The 14,562-nt window shown below is 38.5% G+C and overlaps 2 protein-coding genes across 4 annotated transcripts in view; one reads left to right on the top strand and one right to left on the bottom strand.

The window, feature by feature from the left end:
* Positions 1-14,562, bottom strand: part of runx2a (RUNX family transcription factor 2a) — a 71,097-nt gene that overhangs the window by 29,623 nt on the left and 26,912 nt on the right. For both annotated transcript variants that reach the window (XM_079631898.1, XM_079631899.1), the window contains exons 3-5: positions 11,406-11,653; positions 9,750-9,906; positions 3,130-3,234 (exon numbers count right to left, since the gene is read on the bottom strand). In XM_079631898.1, the coding sequence (XP_079488024.1) occupies positions 3,130-3,234; positions 9,750-9,906; positions 11,406-11,653 (510 nt within the window). The remainder of the gene's footprint in view (positions 1-3,129; positions 3,235-9,749; positions 9,907-11,405; positions 11,654-14,562) is intronic.
* Positions 11,537-14,562, top strand: part of supt3h (SPT3 homolog, SAGA and STAGA complex component) — a 130,713-nt gene continuing 127,687 nt past the window's right edge. The window contains exon 1 of one of the 2 annotated variants that reach the window (XM_079631900.1): positions 11,537-11,688. In XM_079631900.1, coding sequence (XP_079488026.1) covers positions 11,662-11,688 — 27 coding nt within the window. In that variant the 5' untranslated portion in view covers positions 11,537-11,661. The remainder of the gene's footprint in view (positions 11,689-14,562) is intronic. The other variant, XM_079631902.1, reaches the window with a different exon arrangement.

Genomic DNA, 14,562 nt, shown 5'->3' with positions numbered 1-14,562 from the left:
TAAAGAATCATGTTTAACAGTGGTGAAAAACAACTAATGATGCTGTGAAGAAAATTCCATCAGACGTTGCGAGCAAATCGATCTAAAAGTGCTCTTTAGCTCCGCCCACTCCCATGAAGACGAACGAGGTCATCGAGACGGTCCCTACGCTGTCTAAATACTTACATATTTGTATATGTACACTGCAAAAAAACGAAAACAGAAAATGTACTGGTCATTTCCTGCCAAGACATTATCCAGTAACTTTATAGAAATTTCCATTAACCCAAAAACACAACACAATGCAATGCATTATTCTTCTAAAAGTTCTGTAAAACATTTTTTACAAAAAACTATACAGAAAATTACTTAATATTTTTAAACTCTATTTTTACTGACTTTTTTACAGTAAATATAGGCCTATATATATATATATATATATATATATATATATATATATATATATATATATATACATACATATATATATATATATATATATATATATATATATATATATATATACATACATACATACTCTATCAACAACTTTAAATTAATCATTTTAATTGAAATACATTTTTAATTCGGTTAATTCGCAGTGTTTCATGGGATTGTAGTTCTTTCTCTCATGTAGAGTTCACAGGTTTGTACTTTTGCCTTTTTGTCAGATTTTTTTATATTTTTGTTTCAAATCAAAGTTTGTGTCAAATGTGATTTCCCTCATAGCTGGTTTGCTTGGTTTATGGCTCTTTAACAAAGACTTTTTTTGTACAAAATTCCCCTTGAGATTTTTGTTGTTGTTGTAAAAACCCACTTCCGGGTGGGCACTGTTGCACTTTATTAACACCTTTCTATGTGGTTGCTTACTAATCCAAATCAGTTTTTTTATGATACGTGGTATTTAAATATATCTCAGCTCCCTCTTTGAAAGTTAATGGGATTTTTTGTGCAATCATTTAGAAACGCATAGTAACAGCACATTGAAAGCTTGCTGTCATGTCATGAACGCTTTGAGTAATTTCACGACCGAAAATGGAAAAAGTTTGCCTAAAACTTAAACGTAAGAAACATCTGTCAGTCACCGCTAACTGTCGACAGAATCCGATCTGCTTTTATTCGATTATTGTGAAGAACTTTGGCCGTAATGTCAGATTGCAGCAGACTTTAATATAAACATGTACTAAAGAAAGTCAAGCACTGTGTGTTCCTGGTTCCATTCTCTGCCACATGAAAGTAATTCATGACAGCTTGTGTGTGTTTACGGGTCCTGGGGCTCAGTGTGAAAAATGAAATTTGGCAGCGTCTTCTAACAGTTGGCTTTTTTCAGGTAGTGAGAGCAACTGAGAAGTTTAGGCACGAGAACGGCGAGGACTGCACACACAACTCAAGTCCAGACATCAACTCGGATGAAGTGGCTTTTTCATAATTGAAGCAAAACTTGAGCTTTTTGCCAGATCGGGTTCCTCTGAGAGAGAGAGAGAACATGGGCTGTTTCTCTTTTCCGTGACAAGTATCTGTTCAGTGTATCGGTAAAACAAAGCATCAAAGTTTCTTTTCTGTCTGAGAAATGTCACAATGGTTCCTATAAATCTAGCTGATCCTGTAATGACCCAATATTGATGGATAAAATGGCTTTTGTTTTTTCTTTTCTGGAAATACATCCTGACCTTCTTTTGTAACCCAACAAAAGGATGGATTATTCTTTCAATGCTTCATATACAGAAGTATGAGCACGGCTTTGTTCAGATTAGTAAACTATTCTTAAAGGAATGATTCACCCAAAAATGAAAATTAGCCCGTAATTTACTCACCCTCGAGCCATCCAAGGTGTTTATGACTTTCTTCTTTCAGCCGAACACAAGTGGAGTTGTATTAAAAAATATCCTGGAAGGCCAGAACTCGACTCTCGTGAACACACATACGGCCGTTGCCGAAAGCAAAAAAAAGTTATAAAGTTTTAAATATGGATTTAAATACCCAAATACCCATCGCTTTACTTCAGAAGGCATTCATTAACCAACTGGAGTCAACTTGGATTACTTTTATGATGGATGGATGGAGCTTCACAAACTTGGGCACCATTCACTCCCATTATAAAGCTTGGAAGAGCCAGGATATTTTTTAAATATAACTCTGATTGTGTTCGCCTGAAAGAAGAAAGTCATATACGGATGACTTGAGGGTGAGTAAATTATGGCATAATTTTCATTTTTGGGTGAACTATTCCTTTAATGAGTGTGAATTTTCTGCATGGCTTCAATTCCAGCATGACATACAACATTTGCCGCAATTTGAGCAAACCTTGTATCCCACAATGCAATGTGCTCGATTTTTCATCGGCTGTTTTGAGAATGGAATATTTGCTTACTGCATATTGAATACTACTGTGTACTTTGAAAGCCAATTTATATATATATATATATATATAAATATTTCTGATTTATTTATTTAAATAAAATGTAAACTGTATTTTAAATCACATGACCTCATTATGCTAAATGTTTTATTCAGAATGTGGCTGTAAAAAATATTTTTTTCTAATAAAAAAAGATAATTGGAGTACATTTTACAAGAAAATCCTAAGGTTTGCTACTTCAAAAGTTCCCGTTTTAAATCAACGTGTTGCTTGCCATTTCTTTGCAGTTAATTGTGAAATGTAAGCAATTTCTGAGTGAAATTGTGAAAAAGCATTTTTTTTTTGTGCAATTTTGTACAAAAGTGTGCGATGAGGAGGTTTATAAAAAACCAGCAGTGTGCGGTACACTATTATTCCATTCAGAACAGAGCCAGAGCACAGGTCAAAGGTCAAGCGGCTCGCTCTTAAGAGCACGTTGATGGACAGACACAAGAGGCCAATACAGTAAACATTTTCACAAGTCAAGCGGCCTTGACAGCACGTGTTTGTATTTGCCTCTCGCTGACCGTGCCTGCAGCTCCTCAAAGGCCGTCTTTGTGCATTGAGGCGTGCTGAATCCTTTTTTTAAAACAGTACCGTAACACAATCTATGCATCAATTCATGCATCGGGCCACACGTCCCGTCCCACTGGCTGGGCGCTATGCCACGATGCTGCACAAAATCATTCATCTCTGGATTCGTGCGCTCTTTGCGCGTGCTGATCACATGACGTGTGATATTTGGTACTCACTTCGCGGCTCCCGCGGTCCGTCCACTGTGACCTTTATGGCTCGATGGTAAGTCGCCACTTGCGGTGGGTTCGTGAATACTGTGATTGTCAGCGTGAAGCTCTTTCCTGCAAAACACAAAAAAGGTTCAAACCCGATTAATCCGCCGGACAATGTGTCGCATTCATTGCGCAGCGGTCATTTGCATTTCTCTGCTGGTGACGGTGATGACTGTGGGATTTTAACTGCGAGGAACTCGAGCCATTGAAAAGGCCTGGGCGCAACGGACAATAATGGGATTGGTTCGGAAAGTGAGCCTTGCTGAGATTTGAATTTGTAATATTCAGTTGTTGAACATGACAAATCAGAAATGCATAAAACAGGCCATATTAGGTTATATAACGTACAGTACATGCAAACGGCTTAATGACTGCGCTAGGCCTCTGTCATTACTGTTACTGGTTGAGTAGGACCAGTAAGCAACCACCTAGCAACCACTCAGAACGCATTAGCAACTGCATAGCAACACCCTGGCAACCATCCACATCATGTAAACATTGTAGAGGTTTAAAAAATGAATATTGTCCAATTTTCGAATATTAAGTGAACATATAACTCATTAAACAGTATATTTAATAGAATGAACACGCATACAGGGCTTGTTGGGCTTGCTGGGGCTTTAGACCCACCAGAAATGTGCTTAGCACAACATTATTTGTAGACTGGTAGGTTAGGGTTAGGGTTAGAATAAGTTGGCATGTACAAAGTTACTTAAAGTACTAGAATGTCTCTTAGAGGAGCATCACAATAAAGAGATAGCAGATATTAAGCAGACATTCTTCTAATCCTCTAATGATAATTATTTGACATGATCTTGTTCTTTGTTCGCCCTAACCTAGTGGTGATGAAAAAGAGCAAATGTTGTTTGTCAATCTTGACAAGATTGTCGATCTTGTTCAGGCATTTTTTCTTTCTTTTGCGCATCGTCTGCTTTTTCGGCTTCTCGCTTATATTTGCACTTACCCTACATATATTCTCAATTATCTTTAGTGTAATTGTGTGTTAAATTAAGTGTTAAATGTCAAAATATTTCAGTTATGAAAAAAACTAATTTATGATGTTCAATTATAATAGGCTATTATTTTTATTTATTAATTAACAGTTAATCAGAAGACCTTATGTTCAATTGGTTTTATAATACACTAATGTGTTGCGTACGCACTTCTTAAATGAATAACATTTGTATATACTTAGGATAATCATTAACTGACAGTACATAGACGTAATAAATACACAGGCATGTTTATGGGACAGCAAGTCAACAAGTTTCAATAAACCATTATTGATTTAAAGGGCTGATAATGTAATAATAAAAATGTCCAGCGAAATTGATTCTGAGCTTCATAAATGGGCACACTTTTACAATGGGATCTTGTAAATGTATAATTTAAGGTAATATGGAAAATTAAACAAGTATAATGCAATAAATGCAGGGTATTGAAGTTATTGATGCACTTAATTTTTTTCTTAACACCTCCAAGAAAAAGTTTAATGATATTATATAAAAGCATATGATAATCAGAAAAGTTATTATATATTTATATATATATATTAAATATATATTCTTCGTTTTTTTATTTTTATTATTATTATTAATATTGAAATATTTAAATATAATAATATTTAATATAAATTGGATATTTTTATTCATATGTATTATTTTTCTATATTTAAACAATTTAATATATATATATATATATATATATATATATATATATATATATATATATATAATTTACCGCAAAATACTTACAGAATACAGAATACTTACAGGATTTCTTAATGAAGAAAATGTTTTTACTTTTAGATCTCAACTGTTGCAAAAAACTACAGAATCTTGCTAACATTCTCAAGCATGTTCTCATGCTCCATTTCGATTTTCCATTTTAAAATTCAGCCACGGATAAACTTCCACAGAAGTGCTGTAATTAGTTATAATTCTTTCATGTGTGATTAAAAACAAGGGTTGGGTGTCAAGGTGGGGTCCTGTGGTGACTGATCTTTCACTGATCTTTCATCTTTTACTGAACAACTTCTCTCTTTTTATTCAGATTAAATGTTCATAAATGTGTGAGCTCACTTCCAATGAACTTCGACATAAGATATTGTTCAGCTAAAACGTGCTTTGAGGCGAACCTTTCTGTCGGTAGAGGACAGGAAATACTAAGATACTTCTAATGAGGCAGACTCAGCAGTAATGTGTAATGTGCGAAGCATGCTGTGAAGTCAAGCATGACACATTCTCAGAGATGCGATCTGCAAGTAAGACAGGAAGAAGTGGGTGGAAAGGCACTGACACAATACAACAGGCAGCTACACTTGGCTTTGCCTTCTAGCTCGTGCATCAGGCAGCATGTCTTCAAAACTAGGTTTAATTGACTAACTCTTGGAATGGAAAGCTTTCAAACAAATAATCTAAGGTCACCAAGCCCATTTGTTGAGTTTTATGCTTCACTAGCTACACTGTAAAAAAAAAAAAAAAAAACAACGAGTGTAATTTTAACTGTAAAATACTGTAAACACACCACAGAAGAAGAAAAAAATCGGTATGAAGCTTTAATATAGCTCATACATTGAAAATATTGGTTTTACTTGAAACAATTTCCGATTATACTTTATTTCAATGGTCCACTTTAGTTGACTAACTATAAGTAACTTTGTAACTGTATGTCAACTAACTGTCATTAGGTTTAGTAGGTTTGAGTTAGTAGAATAAGTTAACTTGTAGTTGCAAAGTTACTTATATTAAGTAGAATGTCTGTTGAGGGAGCATTAAAATAAAGAGTTAGCAGATATCAAGCAGACAGTCTAATACTCTAATGACAGTTAGTTGACATAAGTTACTAATAGTTAGTAGAATGTCTAAAGTGGACCATTGACCCTATTCCGAAATTGCTAGTAAATTGCACAAATAATTACAAAGAAACTTCAAGTAGAATTAAACATTACATTTTGAAGATGAAAGACTGAAATAGGATTTACTTGTAATACTCCAACTCCAAGTATAACAAGCTTTTGGGTATGATCAGTTAGCAACCATTCAGAAGAACACCTTAGCAACTGCATAGCAACACCCTGGCAACCATCCACATCATGCAAACATTGTAGAGGTGAGGCAAATTTTCTTCATAAAATGAAAATAGTCCAGTTTTCAAAAATACTGAGTGAATATCTCATTCAACAATATATTTCACAGAATAAACACATCTAGAATTGCAACATTTCAATTCATCATGCATTTTCTGGATTTGCAACATGTATTGCTAAAGAATTTACACTTTCTACCTTTAATTAGAAAGAGTAAAACATATATTATTGTAAAAAGCAGTTTTTAGGACTGCCAGATTTTTGATTCACCAACATTTCTGTACACGTTACGCAATAAGTCTTGCTAATGTAATTACTCTTTCTTTCCCCCCACAGGAATCTGTCCACAAGCCCCCAAAAGCACGTTCTTGGACCCACCCGAGCCCTTCCCAGCGAGCTGATACCCAACACACACCACGGCCCAGCCCAGCGTCTAACCGCTCCACCAACCCTGGCATCTGCCATCCATCCAACGCCTGGTGCCCAGCTACTAAAAATATCCTAAACGCATGGCTTATCCAGCAGTGTTTTTCTGTTCCAAATGATTTCCTAAACAGAAAGAGACATGTGAAATGCACAACTCCTGATCAACAACAAACATCCCGCCCTGACCTAACCAACCCAGCAAAGCCAAATCCACTCATAAGCGCTTCTGAAGACAGAAATGTGTTCCTGCATAAATGAAATGTTAAACACATTATGTCTCGCCCCAGGAGACGGCGTTGCATACGGTAATTCAAGGAGCGCTATTTTCCTGATGTCATTTGTTTGATTGCGGTCGATCTTATTTTAATCTTCCACACAGTGCATCGTATCGTTTTCCATATTTAATTTCCTTATGCTGTGCTATCTCCTCCCTGACTTCCTCTTCCAGATCCCGTGTCATAGATAGAGGAAACTCTAGCCCGTGAAGGTGTGGGTCTCCAAGCGGGCCAAGCCTTGTTCACTGTGACAGCTGTGAGGAGATAACACGGATGCGCACCCGTGGCGTGCTGGGGGGTGTGTGAGGACGTCCAGTGACCAGCCCGAATGCTCCACAAACTACTGTTTGCACGTCCGTGTCCTCTTGGACTGGATCTCTGGTGTCTTCAACACACACGCAAATGCCACTGATTTAACCACCACAGACATAAAGAGTAGCAGTCGATTATTGCATTTGATATTTATGTCCACTTGGCCGATTACATAACTCAAGCTTTCTTTATCCATCCCATTTAAATCACTTCCAGAATCTACCAACAGCCTTGCATTGGTTACAGTAATATTCAAATATTTTGAGCATGTGTTTTGCAAAGTAAAGGCCATTGCACACTGAGTCCGAAATTCGCATCCGAAATTTTCGCACGTTAAAAAATAAATACGACCTCACGTTATGTCAATCACGCTCGCACACTGCCTCCGAAACTTTCGTCCGTCATAAAAAAAATCGAAACGGGTTCGATTTTCTGCGTTTTTCGCATCCGTAACAAGCAGTTTGAATGGTGTTTGAATGGTGCTTTGACAATTCAGAGCCACCGAATCACGAATACGAAAAAACGCATACGAAAATTTCGGACTCAGTGTGCAATGGCCTTAAGACCTTTTTCTTATAAGACAAAAAGATTAATAGGACAATAATCCTGATATATATATATATATATATATATATATATATATATATATATATATATATATATACGATCCTTCAGAAATCATTCTAATATATATTAGAATGATTTCTGAAGGATCGTGTGACACTGAAGACTGGAGTAATGATGTTGAAAATTCAGCTTTGCGTCACATGCAGGAATAAATTGCACTTATATAATATATTTACACAGAAAATAGTTAACTAAAATTGTAATAATATTTCACAATATTACAGTTTTTACTGTATTTTTGATGTAATAAATGCAGCCTTGGTGAGCAGAAGAGACTTCTTTCAAAAACAATTGAAAAATCTTACCGACATGAACTAAACGGTGTGTGTGTGTGTGTGTGTGTGTGTGTGTGTGTGTGTGTGTGTGTGTGTGTGTGTGTGTGTGTGTGTGTGTGTGTGTGTGTGTGTGTGTGTGTGTGTGTGTGTAAAAAAAAGGTACAAAAGCTGTACCTGGGGCAGTACTTTTTCAAAATGTACTGGCCCAGTGATATATATATATATAGGTGTGTGTGTGTGTGTGTGTGTGTGTGTGTGTGTGTGTGTGTGTGTGTGTGTGTGTGTGTGTGTGTGTGTGTGTGTGTGTGTGTGTGTGTGTGTGTGTGTGAGAGAGAGAGTGTGTGCGTGTGTGTGTCTGCGTGTGTGTGTTCACAATAGAATTTAGTGATAGCAAGTATGATATAAATAATTGTTGAATCTAAATTCTATATTGTATATTTTATACATATTTATATAATTTCTTTTTAGATTTTTGAATTGACACTGGCAGACCAACCACTTCTATCCTTAAATCTCAAAAGTAACCAAATATCAGACAAAATCAGTTCATCACAACACACATCAGCCATCGGCTACACCCTGCTCTCTATATATCTCGGCATCAGCCATTGAAAAAGCCCATATAAGTGGAGCGGCGCTTCCCCAAAACACCTGGAGTTGTTTTCATCCAGATTCAGTGTGTAGTTTGTGGGCGCCATGCGAGGGATTCCCTGCTGCACACGTACGTGCTTCACTTTAAGTGCCCGTGTGGATTAGTAGGGCAAGTCTAGACCTCGGATACGCAGCCTCCAGCAGCAGACGGGCGCTCCTGTGATCTCCTGTCCCGTTCTCTTCAAAGCCCCGCGCGCTCAATGCCTTCTTCCGACAGGATCACAAGAGCAGGATTTTGTCTTTGACAATAATTGCAAGCATATCAAAAGCAGCATTCATCCACACATAAGCAGTCTGTGAGCACTTTGAGCCCGCATTCATGTGCTATAAAGATTTTTTTTTTTTGGTGGGGGTTGTAGGGTAACAGAAAAATATTAAATGGAAATACCATTTTTACTTTGCAACAGTTACATGCTGTAAGTTTTATTTTTTAGTGTTTTAAGCTTCGGGAACACTTCAATGACAGTTATTTTTTTTGGGAGCACACCCTTTTTCTTTATCCTCAACGTGGAAGCACTCAAAATGTTGGACGCTCGTGGAAAATAATAATGCTGAGTCCTCTCTGTGATCCGGTTCCAGTTCTGCTCTTTTCTTTTCAGTGTTATCCGTAAGTGAGGAATCTTGGACAGTATCCTATTGTGTTTATGTAAAATATGCATAATTTGCATCATATTTACATTTCTTTTTACAAGTTACACAGATGCCATCCATACACTCTTAAACAGCAATAAATCCGTTTTATCTGGGTGTTTGCGGCAAAACTGGACTTTTCCTGTCAACTTGGATCGTGCACCGAATGCCAAACTTTTATTTCCAACATGTCATTTATTGTAAACGAATGTCTTACGTGATTTGACCCTTTTTATGATTCAGCCAAAGCAAACGAAGCGGCCAGTGAAAAATAAATAAAATTAAAGTGGAAGTACCAACCTCTTCCACTCCTGCCAACAAATCTCAGGTCGTTGAAACGCGCCACCTGATTCTTCATGACAGCTGAGGCGTTTCGCAGCTCTGCCGAGTAGTTCTCGTCATTCCCTGCCATAACTGTCACCACGGTCCCGTCAGGAACATCTCCCAGAGCAACAACCTGAGCAGAAAACACACTGTTGATTCATATACTGTCTCAATCCGGATCAAAACAGGCCTGCTGTGATCCAGATTTAGGTGACATTTTGAAACTAAACCGCTGTATTGCACAATAATAACACAATAAATCAATTCAAACATGCAAATATATCATTAGGAAAAATATTGTCATTTAAGGTGAGCTTTCAAATTGTATGTAAAACAAAATCACATTAAATTGGTTGGAAAACATCAGGTGATATCAGTGAGTCCACAATATGAGTTACACCAAGACTTAAACATTACTATTGATTCAGCAATAAACAATGAACAAAATGTCTGAAGCAAATTTGAATATATATATATATATATATATATATATATATATATATATATATATATATATATATATATATATATATATAATATCCCCTTTTGTATAAAAGTAAGTCCATTGAAGGCACTTAGAAAATGTATGTAAATAAAAACACACACACATTTACTTATTGCCAAAATTACTATTATTTACAGTTTCTTCCCTAAAATAACAAACTGTAAAAAGTATGTTAAATTCAGGTGAATGTTTTTGATGTTATTGTTCAATGTGAGCAGGAGCAGCTGGTTCAGTTTCTACAAGCTCACAGAAACGAGCAAAGGTTTACAGAACAAAATGACTCTGAAATCATCCTGGGTTACAGATACTTTATGCCTTTGTATATGAAATACTCTATCTTTGGTGAAAGTATTAATAGTTGTGTGTAATTCAGGCCGCGTGATTAAACATGCATGTGTTTGTATCTATGAATAGCTTCAAATCTCTCAGATTTCACTTCTCTCCAAGCACGGCAGGATTTCTCATTTTAAACATCGCCCACAAAATAAACCCCGAACAATAATTAAAACAATAACAACTGCATACTATTATTAACATTAAAGCACATGATGATGTGTTGATGTGGAAAAGAAACACTGGTAAACATCATAAATCGTGTCCATCAATAAGTCTTTAAAGAACTGGATTACAGGAAAAACCCAACAGTGCAGATTTTTTGTTCATGTACATTTAAATAAAAGTTTGATTAGATATGAAGTATTTATAACCTTATATGTAAAGTCAAGGCCTGTGAGTTTACATTTACATAAACATTAAAATTAAGTTAAATATAATTATTTTATTGTAACTGTTATAAATTGCTGCGTTTTTCTTTCCTACTATTTTTATTTTTTTTTAAGTTATGTATTTTAATGTTGTCTGGATGTTGGCCAGGTATATTGTAAAGGAGATTTAAATCTCAATGGAACCAGTCTGGTTAAATAATTAGCTGGTTTAAATTAATAATAATCAATATATTGATTTTTGAACGTATTAACTGATCCACTGTTCATGTCTAAAATGCTAAACACATCGCGAGTTAATGTGCATCTTAATAGTTAGAAGAAGAAAAAAAACATATATGTAGTTTAATGTAGCCTAAATACTAATGTTTGTAAATCACTATTAAATCCGTAAGTGTTTCTGACCTTGAACGCCACCGGGAGAGTTTTGTTGCACCTCCAGTGAGACGGCAGCACTGAGCACAGAAAGTTGGGGCTGTCCGTGCGCACGAGCTCGGCGGGGTGGTCCGCGATGATTTCCACCATGGTTCGGTTGTCGTGCTGTCGGAGTCTCGGCACCGCCGCGTTCGGCTCCTGCTGCACATCGCTCATCTTCCCCGCCACCGGCTGAAGGCTGCTGGACGGCGGACTGAACCTGCGGCTGGTGTTCGGGTCTACCGGAATGCGCATCACAACAATGTCAGCAAAGGTAAGGGCACTTTAAACCAGCAAGAAAGTCAGTGTTTTAGCCAAAATAGCCAGGATCTATATAAAGTCCGTTAGGCTGAGTAACGCGCCTTCCACAAACCGAAAAAGTTGGATGAGATCGGTTCCCCTCAGGCTTTACGCGCGAGGTTTACGCGCTCCTACAGGTTAATCGCGTTGAAATTAACGCGCACGAGCTCATAGTTACACGCAGAAGAAACGCAGACATAATTTACGAGGCGATTTTTTGCTTCTCCAATGTTGAACGTTGCTGTAATAAACTTCAAAATCCGGAATAAGAGCGAGCCACCTCGCGTTACGCGCAGCGCTCGATCGGAGAGTTCACTTTACCGCGCTTCTTAAAACGTGCCACCATGTAAGTAGTAAAAAGAAAGTTTACGGCTTTGCAAAAGTCCTCAAGACCTTTCTTGGTCCATGCACGGTCTTTGTGAAGGGTTAAAAAGGTGATTCCATAGGTTGTGGTTATAAAGATGAAGGCGCTGCAAAGCCGCAGTGTTTTTGTCTCGTTGTGTGGTTTGTCTTAGGAGGCAGGGACTTGGGTGAGCTCAGGTTTTTTGTGGTTTATATATATATGCAGAAGCAGGAGGATTATTATGCTGATGAGTCTTGAGCACGTCATGTCTCCAAGCACCGTTTCACGGCATCAAAATAAATCAGCAATTCAGAGGTTTGATATCAGTTTTTTAGAGCTATTTTAACTCATATACCAAAGCAATCCATAAAATACTACATAGAGACCCTGTTGCTATAAATAAACTGCAGAACAGTTGTGAAATGTAAAGACTGTATAAAAGAAAAAAAAAGCAAGGAAAGACCTTTATTAAGCAACTAACAGTGAAACATTCAACAGTAAAGTCCTTATTATGGCAACAACAAGTTTTCTTTCACTGTTCACTCACGTGAGACATAAAGAGCTCATAAAGAGACATAAACACAACTCATTGAAACCAGACAGAAAGCAAACAAGCAAAGAAGAGAAGTGACTCATTTCCTATTTCTAAAGACAGATAAAGAGCCCGGCTAAAGTTAATATTATACAATAGCAGCACAGAAGCCATGACAACAACATTGAAGAAGTGTATATATGTATATATATTTATATATAAAATGTTAATGCATATGACGTGTGTTCATATTTTTCGGGCTAATTATTATTATTCTTTTTTTATCTGAAAAAGATATGGGGAAACAACTAGATACAAGGTCAAAGAATAACATTCGAAGGTAATAATAAGTTTAAAATCATAATTTGAATCATATTAATTATTTTCTAATAATTATTTGTTGAAATGTAGCTACTATGCAAATGTTATGTTAATATTTGGGCTATTGATTTGTATTTTATTATTATTAGCCAATTGATAATACTTTTATTATTATTATTGTGGTTTTAAACCAGATAAATCTGAAAAGCTCTTTAACGTTTAAATTCGTCTTTTATCATGCGACGAGATTAAATGCAGAACTACAGCAGTTCTCTTACGTAGAGTTCTCTCGTACTGCGTCGAAGAACGCTACGGGAAAGATATTTCTTTGTCGAGATTGAAGCCTAAAATTAATCCTTAATTTTGTAATAATGTAAAACGCTTTTCTGAAGCATACAACCTAGGCGGAGCAATACAGCTCACCCATTGGCTGCTCTGCCAGAAAAGCACAGCCTATGCGAGGCCAGGACGCTGACCAATGAGGACGCTTCGCGCCCTTCTGCGTCACCTCCCGCCCAAACAGGCGTGGCCTAGGCCTATAAATACGAGCATAGCTGTCTAACACGCCGATTTTCTTAAATTCAACGAAGCTGCACGCATCGCTGGATTGATTCGAGCCGCCACAGCCGTTTGGAACAAGCACCTCAGCAGGATGAGCCCTTACCTGAAGCCGCTGGTCATCGCCGCCTTCAGCCGCCGTTCCCTGCTGCGCTTCTCCGGCGTGGAATATCCTTTCAGTTTTGTGTGTGTTTTGTGTGTGTGTTCGCCTACCGCGGCACACATTTTTTCCTCACAAAAGAGCAACGAGTGTCTTTTTAAAGATGTCTCGCGTTTCCTGCGGCTCCTGCCGAGCCGCGCTCATCGACGGGGACCACCACGAACTGTGTGTTTCCTGCTTGGGCGAGGAACATGCAGCTCTCGCTCTCGGTGATGGCGGCTGCCATCACTGCGACATGATGCCAATCGCGACTCTGCGGACTCGCCTTGCATCTTTCGCCGAGACTGCTCAACCGCCCCCTGTAGCGCCGCGCCGTAAGAAGCGCCGCGCTCAGCGGGTCCCGGAACCTCCCTCCACGAGGAGCTCGCCGCCGCCACCGCCGCTAGCTCCTCTCAACGTGTCGCTTGAGTCGCTCACCGACGGACAACAGCCGCAGCACGCCGCTTTGTCCGTTATGGAGGACGACCAGCAAGCCGTATCAGAGGGGGATGACGATTGCTGTTCGCTTCTCACTTCGGAGAGCGAGGGATGGGCGAGCTCTGTGGACCTCCCCTCCCCCGCCGTTCCGGAACGTCGAGGAGGGAAGATCAGCATCGAAGCAGAGCTGATGCGTCTGCTCACACAGGCCGTATCGAGCCTCGGCCTCGAGTGGTCGACGCCCGAACAACCTGCACTCAACCGGCTGGATGGCCGCTTCCTCGCTGGAGACCGCGCTGCGCCCCCCTCCAGACACGCACCCTTTCTTCCTGAGCTTCACGAAGAGGTAGCGAAATCGTGGAAGGCGCCATTTTCAGCCAGAGTACGTACTTCTGCCTCGTCAGCATTCTCCGTAGTGGACGGTGCTCGCGACAGAGGCTACCACGCTCTCCCCCCGGTCGAGGAGGCTGTAGCGACTCACCTTTGCCCACCCTCTGCTGGACGGCGGGCTAAGGGA

The sequence above is a fragment of the Phoxinus phoxinus genome, assembly GCF_949152265.1.
Source record: "Phoxinus phoxinus genome assembly, chromosome: 13".
Classification (NCBI taxonomy): Eukaryota; Metazoa; Chordata; class Actinopteri; order Cypriniformes; family Leuciscidae; genus Phoxinus; species Phoxinus phoxinus.
The sequence above is the reverse complement of the archived record's forward strand: the minus strand, read 5'-3'. Positions and strand labels throughout refer to the sequence as shown.